At 30.1% G+C, this 11,510-nt stretch overlaps 1 protein-coding gene across 2 annotated transcripts; it reads right to left on the reverse strand.

The window, feature by feature from the left end:
* Positions 1-557: 557 nt before the first annotated feature.
* LOC107412775 (E3 ubiquitin-protein ligase RGLG4) lies at positions 558-8,301 on the reverse strand. 2 transcript variants are annotated; one of them, XM_016020595.4, is made up of 12 exons: positions 8,148-8,301; positions 7,585-7,862; positions 3,984-4,068; positions 3,583-3,723; positions 3,374-3,487; positions 3,094-3,191; positions 2,917-2,996; positions 2,133-2,238; positions 1,910-2,037; positions 1,439-1,568; positions 970-1,026; positions 558-865 (listed from the first exon to the last, which is right to left on the reverse strand). In XM_016020595.4, the coding sequence occupies exons 2-12, from the start codon at positions 7,852-7,854 to the stop codon at positions 779-781; spliced, it is 1,296 nt and encodes a 431-aa protein (XP_015876081.2). In that variant the 5' UTR covers positions 7,855-7,862; positions 8,148-8,301; the 3' UTR covers positions 558-778. The 2 variants fall into 2 exon arrangements, with proteins under 2 accessions (XP_015876081.2, XP_015876082.2); XM_016020596.4 differs by having other exon boundaries at positions 7,585-7,859; positions 8,148-8,293.
* Between the last annotated feature and the right edge of the window lie 3,209 nt (positions 8,302-11,510).

The raw sequence follows: 11,510 nt of genomic DNA on the forward strand, positions 1-11,510 counted from the left end.
TTTGGACTCCTTTGTTCTCCCCAGTTATAACTAATAAAAGAAAAAAGGGATTAAAAAAGGATGGTGAATGATTTTGAACAGGTAGCTCTTAAAAGGCGCGGACAAAAGACCCGTTGAGAAGTTATATATGGACCCGACTAGTTTCTTTTCTAAAACACGCCAAGGTATAGTTTGAATAAATAAAAGACCTGGTGTTCCTGTATTGAAGTTGAGGACCCATATAACACTAATTCTGGGATAAGATATGGGTCTTGATCTTCAAGTTCTGGTGGTAGAGCTCGGCCCAATAGCCACTGCAGACGAAGGTCCATCGCTTGGGTCGTCATTTCGGTTCTATTACAATTTCACTAAAGGTCCTTTGTGATGTCTCTGAAACCGGTTCTTTTTTGGTTTTTGGATATTTCCAAGATCGCTTTAGAGATTTTGTTTAGAGTTCCATTTCTGTTGAGTGATTTTTTATTTTATTTTATTATATGGTTCTTTAATGTTCTAAACTTCTGTATTCGCTTGAAAGAGAATTTTTTTTGTACATGTTTTTCCTTAAAAGCTGGGCAATATTTGATAAGTGCTGTTGTATTCATTTTCACCATAACCGCATAAACAGAATCAAATACGTCTAAGTTACATAACATAAGTATATACAATTTGGTCAAACCAACACCTTGATCCCAAGTTCCAAAAGCCACTCCCAAATCCCAAACATTCACAATAAATATACATACATATATATATATATATGTATATATATATATATATATAATCAATGCTCTTGATGTAATTAGCCAGTGTATATCCTAAGCCGGTTGCTTATGGGTATGCGGCATATAGGACATGAGGAAATTCTTGACCCACAGTCCCTGCAAGTCTGGCAAAATGAAAAATGGAAAAACACTAGTTATTTGTAAATACAAAGAGGGAAATAAACAAACGAATAAACCTATAATATATACATATACCGATGCAACTTACCATGTGACCACAACCAAAGGCCAAGTCTTTCGCATTAGTTAGGCAAATTGGGCATGCCTGCATTTGGATACACAAGAAAATATTATCAACACCTACTTAAATTCATCAACAGCCCTAAGATGCCTCAAAAATTGCACATTGTATCATCATATTTGTTCATCTTCTCTCCTCTGTTTTGAGAAGTTTGTGAGCTACAATATCAAAAGGCTGGGTTGGCTTTAAAAGGCTAACAAGCAACAAAAGCTGGTACATGTTGGAGAAGTTGGATTTCCCAATAATAATGATGAATAATATATATATATATATATATATATAGCCTCGTCAACAGATAATCTTTCTATTGTTTCTTATATATTTCTTTGGAACACATCGATTTCCCTAGACAAACAACCTTGCCTGGCCATAATCCATGGATAATGAAAAATAAAAATATATATAAAAATAAAAAATTACGAAAGAAATTGCTAACCATTTCGTTGCGTTCATCTGCCGTGGATGTTCTTGAAAAGCTGCTTGCTTGACCCATTGTCGGTGCACGGGGAACATACGAAACTGGTGGAGGGCGTGGAACGATCTTCTTCGCCCTTCCTTTTGCTCGTCTATTATAACATTGGAGGAACATAAATTAGATAGAAAGCATGTAGAAATTGTGATTTAATCCAGTGGTATTTCTGGTTTAAGAATGTCTTTTTTGCAACTTGATATGTGCTTATAACATGTACTTCATAAAGTTTGCAAAACACTTCAATACTAGTGAATGTTAAACCCTTAAACTTTTGCCAAATTTGTAATGGTCTTGAAATGTTATTTGATTTTAAATGTTCTCATATGATGAAAGGTAATATAGATTAAAAAGGTCATACCAAAAAACCCAAAAAAGGAATAAGAAGAAAGGAAAGGCAAGGATAGAAAAATGTGAAAAAGACGAAGTGCTCCTTACCCAAGTATATTATGCTCAACAGCCGCTTTATATTGGAATGGGATCTCCATGAGCGCCGCAAGAGCAAACGCTGCTTCTTTCTCAGCTGAAGTTGTGTATTTATTCATAATCTCAGTGAAGTTAACAAACTACATACAAAAGAAACAGAAGAGTTAAAAAGGAAAATCACAGTTAAAATCAAATGCAAGAGAAAGCTAATTAACTTTGTTACATAATGACATGCCTGAAAGTTATCGACTTCACGTGCAGGGATCTTGTCATCAAATCTCCTCATATCTTCCCAAGGACCATCACCAACTCCAACAAGGATAATCGAGAGTGGATATGAACTGGTTATGAAAATTTCTCAAGTAAATTTCTTTCGGTTTCAATGCAGTGCATGTCTTATTGTTAATTTTCTTCTTTTTTTCATTTTTTTAATTTTTTTTTCAATTTTCAGTATGCATGACAAATTTGATGTTTTCAGCATTCATTCTCACACCCACTTAACTACTCTTGATACTAGTAATAATTTTGCAATTGGTTAAGATTAAAGCAATGAAATTCAACGTCAATTGTGCTACAGAAAATTAATTCGAATTTGGACAATAAGAAAAAATCATAGAAAGTAGAAACATCATATGGTGGAAGAACAGAGTATTTTATGGTAACATTAGGATTTTCAATATCTTAGTTCCATGCCATCCATGGGAACAAATTTTAGACATATACAGTGTTTTCTTGGTTGTATCTGCAATTCGAATGAACAACTACTCCCTGTGGGTGCACTTTTGTTAGACAATCTTGGGAAACAAGTAACAGAACATCCAGTTGATCTGACATTTATTATTTTTTGAATTCAACCACTTAAAACAACTAAGACTTTTCTCTTAATATCTTTGCATAACATGTAGAATTCTATAGCATTATATACTGAATCTGCTGTGTCCAAAAAGACATTTAGTTACGATCCGCAGAAGACGAAAGTTTCATAACAAAGATGAATCCATTTCAGAGGTTCCACGTACCTTGAGTCGACAATCGCCCCTATCGTTTTCTCCTCTTGTGGACTCAACTCCTTGTCACTTGTATCTACACTTCTTGTAACCTTAATTTTTCCAATACAACAAATCATAACCGAAAAGAAAAATGAAAATTCGTGTTTTAGAAAAAGACTAGGGAGGGGACAAGCTTCAGATTCAAACCTGGCCATCTGCAATGATAACCAAAACATGGTATTGGCCACCACTTTTCTCAACAATGTCCACCGCAGCTTCAATAGCCGGAGCAAAAGAAGTTGGCCCTTAAAAACAACATATATTATGATTTTATGAAGCTGTGGTCCATTTGACAGACAACAACATAATAGGCACAGTTAAATTATTATATGAAGCAAAATGCCTACAATTGTAAATGATCAACAAAATCAAATTTCAATTTGGTAAAGAAACCAAAACCTATGAAAAGCAGATGATTAAAACCAACCTGACAGGCGCAAGTTTGGAACTATTCTTCTATAGCATGCCAAAACTTCTTCAAAACCATGGCAAGATGAACGATCACTGTGGAAGCTAAAAACTTCTTGATCATGGGTGGTAGCTAAAATTCATGTAAAGAAAGGTCAATAATCAGGGGAAAAAAATTATTGTAAATTGTCCAGATCAGTCAAAATTGTAGAACAATCAAGAGCTTACCATCACCAAATCCAAAACAAGGAATTAAGTTGTCTTCATCAAAAGGAGCCAAAGTTTTTCCAATTATAGAGATGGCCTTTTCATATGGATTTGGAGCGTCTCCAATGTGGTGTAGACTTCGGTTATTGAATGAAACTTTTCCTATAAGAACAAAAACATTGAATATGAATTGGGTTTAATTAGAGAATTAATAACTAGCAAATGGCAAATCATTTTCAAAATAAAATAATTAATAGTTCCTGAAATATTAAGAGAAGACCATAACATATGATTTTTCCTGAAAAATTACACAAAAAAAAAAAAAAAGAATTTTTGGTTTAATTTGTTTGATTATATATCGGGTTTCAAATTACATATGCTTGATGAAAAAGAAATGAAATTTTTATCCATCCCAAACAAACCTGTCCATTCATTGCTTTTGGTAAAGTCAATTGCGAGAATGAGATTTGATGACTCTAGACCTTCATTTCTCAATGCAGTTGTAACCTGTAAAGAGGAAATAGAGAATATTTTAGTGTTGCAACTTAATTCGTGAAATTATTATCACACCCGTGATTAGTGGAAGCTAGCAGAGAAAATTAAGCATGTGCTTAATTTCATTATACCATGTAACTATTATCTTGTAAAAGCATCCATTTTTTATGTTCTTTAAATATAAAAGGGAAAGAAACTCGTATGTTGTATATGTAACCATTTTTTATTATGCAATTTTGAAATAGGAAAAATCAAACTAAGGATTTTTGCAAAAAGAAAAGTGACTTTTCCATCCACAATTGAAACATTTTCATTTCGATTTTGATCTTGTAGGTAATATTTTTTGGTCTAATTGGACATCTGCCATGTATGACTAACAAACTTGTTTTTCTTTTTTCTTTTTTCTCAATATAGAATAGCATAAACTTTTCTTTTTGTTTTTTTGGACGAAAATCAAACAAACTTTGTTTGTTTCTCAAAATTTGTTTTCAACCAATTAATTGGGTCTATTCTACAGTAGTAACTTGGGAAATCCGTCAGAAGATATTTGTTTTGACAATTCCAGAAGAACAAAAATGAAGATAAGACATTAAAAGCAATAAATAATAAAATAAAATGAAAGATAGATATTATAATTGGAATCTTATCCGTATCTTAAAGATACCAAAGAAAAAGATTCTCTAGTGCAAATGCGCGTTAACGTCACGTCAGTGGAGTAATCTTTAAAGGTTATCTGATATAACTATCATCCAATCATGTTTAGCCATTCTTCATCTACGTGTACTCCACGTCGTGTCTCCATTTATATTTTTATAGTACACTCACTCTCACTGTCTCCTTTTTTATATTATTATTCCATGTGTGGTCCAAAACTTTTTTAAAAACATTTGTATTCATGTCTTCAATGAATATCTAATAAAAGTTTTTAATTTTAAAACTGGCTATATATATATATATATATATATTATATTTTAACACTTTTTGAAAAATCTATAAACACTCTTTTTAACTTTAGAGCAAAAACACCATGGATCTGGACATATGTTTCCTACTCATAAAAATAAATAGGATAGAAGCATGGAATCTATGGACCCCATTTATTTTTGTCCATGCATTTTTATAAGTAAGGACCCTCTGATTCTAATTCTTTGTGATTTTTCGCACTAATTTGATATTAGGGAAGCTTTAATGAAGCTTACTGGTGTTTTCGGTTCTTACTTTTAGAAAAGAATTTTAAATTGACTGCACCTTATTTCTAGGCTCATAGAAAAAGATGAATCCAGGGAGGGACTCTTTACTAATAGAATATCATAGAAATACTTTCTTGAATAACACTGTATTCCCATCAGCTTTCATGTAGATAAAGAACTTAAAGATATTGTCATCGCAATGACAACAAAAACAATTTTAAATTTTTTTTTATTTAATAATATGAAAGACTCACCTCTTTTTCTAATCATATATTTATTTTTATTAGCTTCTCTTTTTTTTCTTTTTCTTTTTTTTATTTTTGGCTCTCTTCTCTATTTTCCACTTTTACTTAAAAAACAAATAAGCACAATTTTTAGCCAACAAAAAAAAAAAAAAGAAAAAAGGACAATATTTCCATTCCAAGTTAAAATACTTCGACAACTGAGTACTAACTGCAATTTGGATAAATAAATTGCAACACAGAATGGCATCTCAGTCGTCCCCAAGAGGTCCAACAAAGACTTAAAAAAATAAAAAATAAAAAAGTCTCCGCCCTACCAACCATTTTAAAATAAAATATACATATATATATATATATATATAGATATAATATACATAACCATCCACATGATAAATGATAATGTCCCACCCACCCACAACAATCAAGAAAGAAAAAGTGGCATGCTTTTTTAAGCGTTTCACTAATTGGACAAGGACAGTCATTTTTTATTTGTCAAATTCATGTGGCCCAATATAATTTGAATTTAATTTGGTGGTTTCTTCCTCCAAGGCATTGAAAGGTGTACCATGTACAATTTTTCGTTAGAAAAATAAAATATGTTTCGACTTTTAAGGGATTTTAATTTACTTTAAGAATCTAAAATTTTAAATATGAGCTTAATATATTTGTCTTTGTCATTCTAGTAAATGGTAATTGCATAAACCTCCTTTTCAAAAATTAATTTGTTGAAAAATTTCACCTTTGTATGTATAATCTATTAAATTGTAGTTGATGTTTTTAGACATTTTTGTGCATTTCAATTTGCACTAAAATTTTCAAAAATTTGTAATCAAAGGAGAAAATATACTTGCAAATGATAACATTGAAATTTAAAAGGAAGAGTTTTGTAAAACTTATAAAATAGAGAGGTGTTAATGTAATTTATTAATTAAAATCCATAAAGTTAGGGTGAAAGGGTAAAACTTTCATTGGAATTGGTGCCCATGCCTAACCAAGGACAGATTGACTAGAAGACATGGTGCTGAGATACTATTTCTGCTTATCTACCCATTGAGAACGACTAAAATGTTCTACTGAAGAAATATTTCGTTGACTTAGAAGATATTTTTAAAAAAATATATATCACGTGTTGTTGATCTTCCATCTAAAATTTGAAATTTGAAATTTGAAATTTGAAAGAAGATAAAAATAAATTTAAGTTTATTTAATAAAAATTAGAAGTTATAGAATATATTCTAATTTTAATTATTTGTAATTTCTATCGATAATATTGCAAAAAAAAAAAATGAAAAGTTTGCATCAACAATTTCAATAAATTTAAACATTAAAATATTATTAATTAATACATTTATATAGTTTAAATATAAATATAAATAAAATATTAAATAATTAAACAAATTAAAAATTTTAATTAATAAAATATTATTAAATTATTCATATTATTTATAAATAAATTTGATAAATATTTTAATAATTTTATTATTATTATTATTATTAAAAAATATTTGTTAAAAATTTATATCAATTTTAATTTTTTTAACAAATTATCTAATTTACAACCTATTTAAATTTTTTTTCACATGGAACTTGAATTCATAAGACACATAAAAATGTCCAAATTATCCACTTCGTCATATTAATTTTAATATAACCGTTCAAATTTTAAAAATTATAATAAAATTTATTTAGAATTTAAAAATATAAATAATATATTTAAAATCACGATCAACTTATATTTAAATTAAACTCCAAGAAGATAAATAAAATTAATCTTTATTATTATTATTATTATTATGTATATTTTGGATGATACCACTACCAAAACATACGTTTGCAAAATGCCCCCAAGAATCATTTGTTATAAATAATAGACCATCAAGTGATGACATCATTATTACTTTTCTTTTGTAAAATAATAATTGAGCAGATAATCTGGCTGAAGCAATTACTGCTATTCAATTCAAAAAAATAAAAATAAGAAAAAACAAATGTTTGCACGAAGAAATTTGAACAAGTAGCAATCCTTTAGATCTTGAGCAAAATATATAGATATGAAATTGAAGGTTTAAAAAAAGTGAAGCAAAAAATTGACATACCTCGTCCAGAGTCTTAAAACGATCAGGTATGAAGGCATATTTATGCTTCTGTTGGTGAGTAGAAGGCTTCTTCTCTGTTTCTAGTTTATTATTACTCATGGATTTGTAGATTTTGGGTATGGAGGAATTCCAAGGTTCTTCATGCGAAGAAGAAGCTTCTTCAGCTGCTCTTCTTCTGTCTATGGCTATGCTTCTGTTTCTGCTACTGCTACCATCTATGACTGATGTTTTCTTTTGCTTCTTGTTGATAAATGAGAATAAGCTTCCCATATCATCTTCTTTACAACAACCCCAAAAGAAATTGCAAGAAAATGAAACAACTGAGAGATGAAAGCTACTTAAATAGAGAAAGGAAAAATATTTATTATATGTAGTAGAATAATACACAAAAAAAAAAAAAAAGAAGAAGAAGAGAGAGTTGATCAGCTGGGAAGGAACAAACTAGAGGAAAGAACAGATGCCGTTTCGTTGCTTCAGATTTGTAAGTGTGTATGTATGCCACAGCTCGCTCACTTTTTTTCTAAAAGAATAAAGGGGCTTGCTTAAGCTTACAGCAAAATTACCTTTTTATACAAGCAGCAGCAGAATATACTTAGCTCATCGCTTGTTCTTCTTTGAAAACTTAATGCTACTTGCTGTCGGCTAATTAATTATTCGTCCCCCTGATTTTAAGCCAAAGCCCGCAGTATATCCCATATGGTGAGGCTTTGGCGTTAATATATACCCCTTTTTTCTTTTTTTCTTTTTTAATGAGTTTTACCGTATGTTATCGTTTGTAAAAATTATTATTTTATATGAAAAATTTTAACTAAAATATTTAATTTTATTAATTTTATTTTTAAAATATTTTTTAATAATAATTATTTAAATTATCATTAAATATATAAATTCAATATCTTATATTGCCAAATTAATAAAATATTACAAATGATCAATGACAATTCTATACGATTTAATATTATTTATTTAATTAAACCATGTTACACATTTTATAAATTATTATTATCGATTTCATGATAAAATTGGTTTTCGCGTAAACACTTCCTTAAAATTTTAAATTTAATTTTTTTTATTGTTATGTTTCTTTATTTAATAAATATAATTTTAGTCGTGTAGTTACTAGTTGTACAAGATAAAATTATTAAATTAACATGCGAAATTTGGGCCCAAAAGATTAAAAGTCTAGATCAAGCAATGAGATACTACCGTATTGGAAGGGGAAATATAAATACAAAATAAGATGTCACCTAAGTGACAATTGATGATCACTGGCCCAAGTCTTTAACTTGACTTTATCAATCATGGGAGTTGACCTAATGCTTGACTTGAAGCCATCAAGTAAATGTTTTTCTTCTTTCTTTTTTTTTTGGTGAAAAGTAAATGTTTTTCATGCTTAATTGTAGATTCATATTTGATCAACCCAATACCAAGTTACCAACCGACATGACAGTCACAGAGGGCCAATAAAAATGATGAATCAGAGTGGAGAGGTTTGGGTCATACCATTTAAGGGTTACTTTATTGGAAGGAATTACAAATTATTTTATTGTTGTCTCGGATGGTTCAGACTGTAATACCACGTGGTGCAGTACAAGACTACGGGCGGGCTATGTCTACGATACTATGAGAGGCATTTTTTTTTTCTTAAAAAAAAAGAAAAAAAAAATATTGTTGCGATAACAATATTCCAACAAGAAGTTCACGTGTTTCTTACAAGGACAGGACCAAGCATTGAAGTGATAGTTTTTTTTTTTTTTTTTTTTCTTTATTTCTTGATAAATTTAAAGAGATAGACTTTTTTTCTTTTTGATGAAAAATTTGAAGAGATAGACTTGGATATATATGTAGGGTGCAAGGGAAGTGTATGTACCTCCAAAACTCCAACGAGAAGTCCGTTTTCATTGTACAAGGGATTTATCATGAAAAATGTGTTTCTAACGTTTAACAGAGAAATAAATAAATACTTGACCGAACTGTAGATAGTTTTAGTTTAGACCAGCTCTTGCTACTTTCAAATTCTTATAGCTTTTTAAAATGTTGCTTCTTCTGCAATTAGTCTACTCTGGCTGAAGTTTTTATTTAATTTATTGAATATTTTTATGTCTGTAGTCATCTAATTAAATTGTATAGGACACCTTAATTTACAAAAAATATACAAGTCCGATCCTGCAACCAAGTAATTATTTACTGCATATTGAAACACTTCATATTAATTTCTTGTGCTCTCGCCCTTCTTTTTTGATTAGTTTCTATTTTCTTTCGTGGATTCCTAGGCATTATTCGTAAATTCCCTTTCTTGTCTAAATATAGGTGCTTTCAACATTTTATTTATTTGTCTTTGATTTTGTCTTGATGCTTTGGATTTTATACTGCTTTGACACTAGATACGTGTAGTGGCTTCTTTTGTGCCACTTTTCCATGTAATTTAGCTCTTTTTAAGTCTTAATTGTGATGTCCATTAAAATTAGTAGTTGTAGTGTAGTTTTTGTCACACGCTTTGAATTTCATACAAATTTTCATACACAACACAACTTATACCTCCAGTTTTTCTTTCCCTTATCGTCCACATATATGCTTTAAGGTGTTTTCTAGCCAAATTTTACATATCCAACACATGTGTCCAAGAGTTGGCCCATACCATTTCTACATAAAATTCGATCCAAATTCGAAGATTTTTCTTAACCTAAACTCGTGTATTTTATTTGCGAAATCGCTTCATTCCATTTTACATCTAAAATGTGTACATCTAACAGCTATAACCAAACGCTTTTTTGGATTGACACAATTTCAGTGTGAAGGTGAGAATAACAGATACAGATTCTCAATTCCATTCGATGTTTAGGGAATTACCAAAAATAAGAAAGTTCCTTGATCAACTTGCCATTTTCTTTAAATTGGTAATAGAATAATTAATGCTTACCCATTCCCATTAAACAAAATATCGGGGAAAGTAATATTCACCCTCAAATGGGAATTTCGTGTGTCATTAGTACTCTCCCCAGTGAAGCAACACATTTTATAAAACAAAAAATTAGAATTAAAATCATTCACATCTTACCCAAAAAAAAAAAAAAAAAAAAAGGAAATTTTTATTTATTATAATTATTTCATTTGATAATCTTGGCCATGTACAAGTAGTTAAGGAGAGTTACAGATAGATTAATTAATTAATTACAAGGCTTGAGGCAGAGACAGCGACGGAGGACCTTGGAACATTTGCCATAGCTATACCCTTCACTTTGGCATACCAATACGCAGTTATGGCGATCGATACAAAGCCCAGCCCTTTGTATGTAGGGCTCTCAACTTCACAAGTCCTTGCTTCACTTTGAATCATAATTTCTTCTGTACCACCGTACCCACCAATCCAATAAATTTCAATATATTAATTAATTGTTTAATTAGTTGGTTAAATCACATTGTCCATAACTAACAAATACATATAATGCGATTTTAATGAATAATTTATTATTAAATAAAAAATAACTGTAGGAAATTAGTAGATATTTTCCATAAGAAAAATAAAAATGCTGTAGCCAGGGAGATAGATCCTTACGAGAAGTTAGAAGAAGGATGAGCAACATTACAAGAACAACGGACTTTCCCTTAATACCCTCCATAACTATAGGTAAATAAAGCTATTAAATTCTTTTTTCTTTCTAGTGTGTCTCTTATGTGATGTCATGCTAGACCAGCTACCATTTTTATACAGATTTGGTAGCACGAAAACTCACTTAAAGTTTTGTTACAAGTGGCCATAGCTTTATAAATTTCATATCAATATCATATAACTTTACATTCATTGTAGCACACAAGTCTCTGGATTATGGTTTCAATGTTCATGGGCCTTTCTTTTGTTTCGTACAATCTTTATTGTATCACTACTTCTCTCTTTTATTGAAAAAAATAAAAACCCCACCTGGATT

Source organism: Ziziphus jujuba, chromosome 8 (assembly GCF_031755915.1).
Source record: "Ziziphus jujuba cultivar Dongzao chromosome 8, ASM3175591v1".
In the NCBI taxonomy this organism is placed as follows: domain Eukaryota; kingdom Viridiplantae; phylum Streptophyta; class Magnoliopsida; order Rosales; family Rhamnaceae; genus Ziziphus; species Ziziphus jujuba.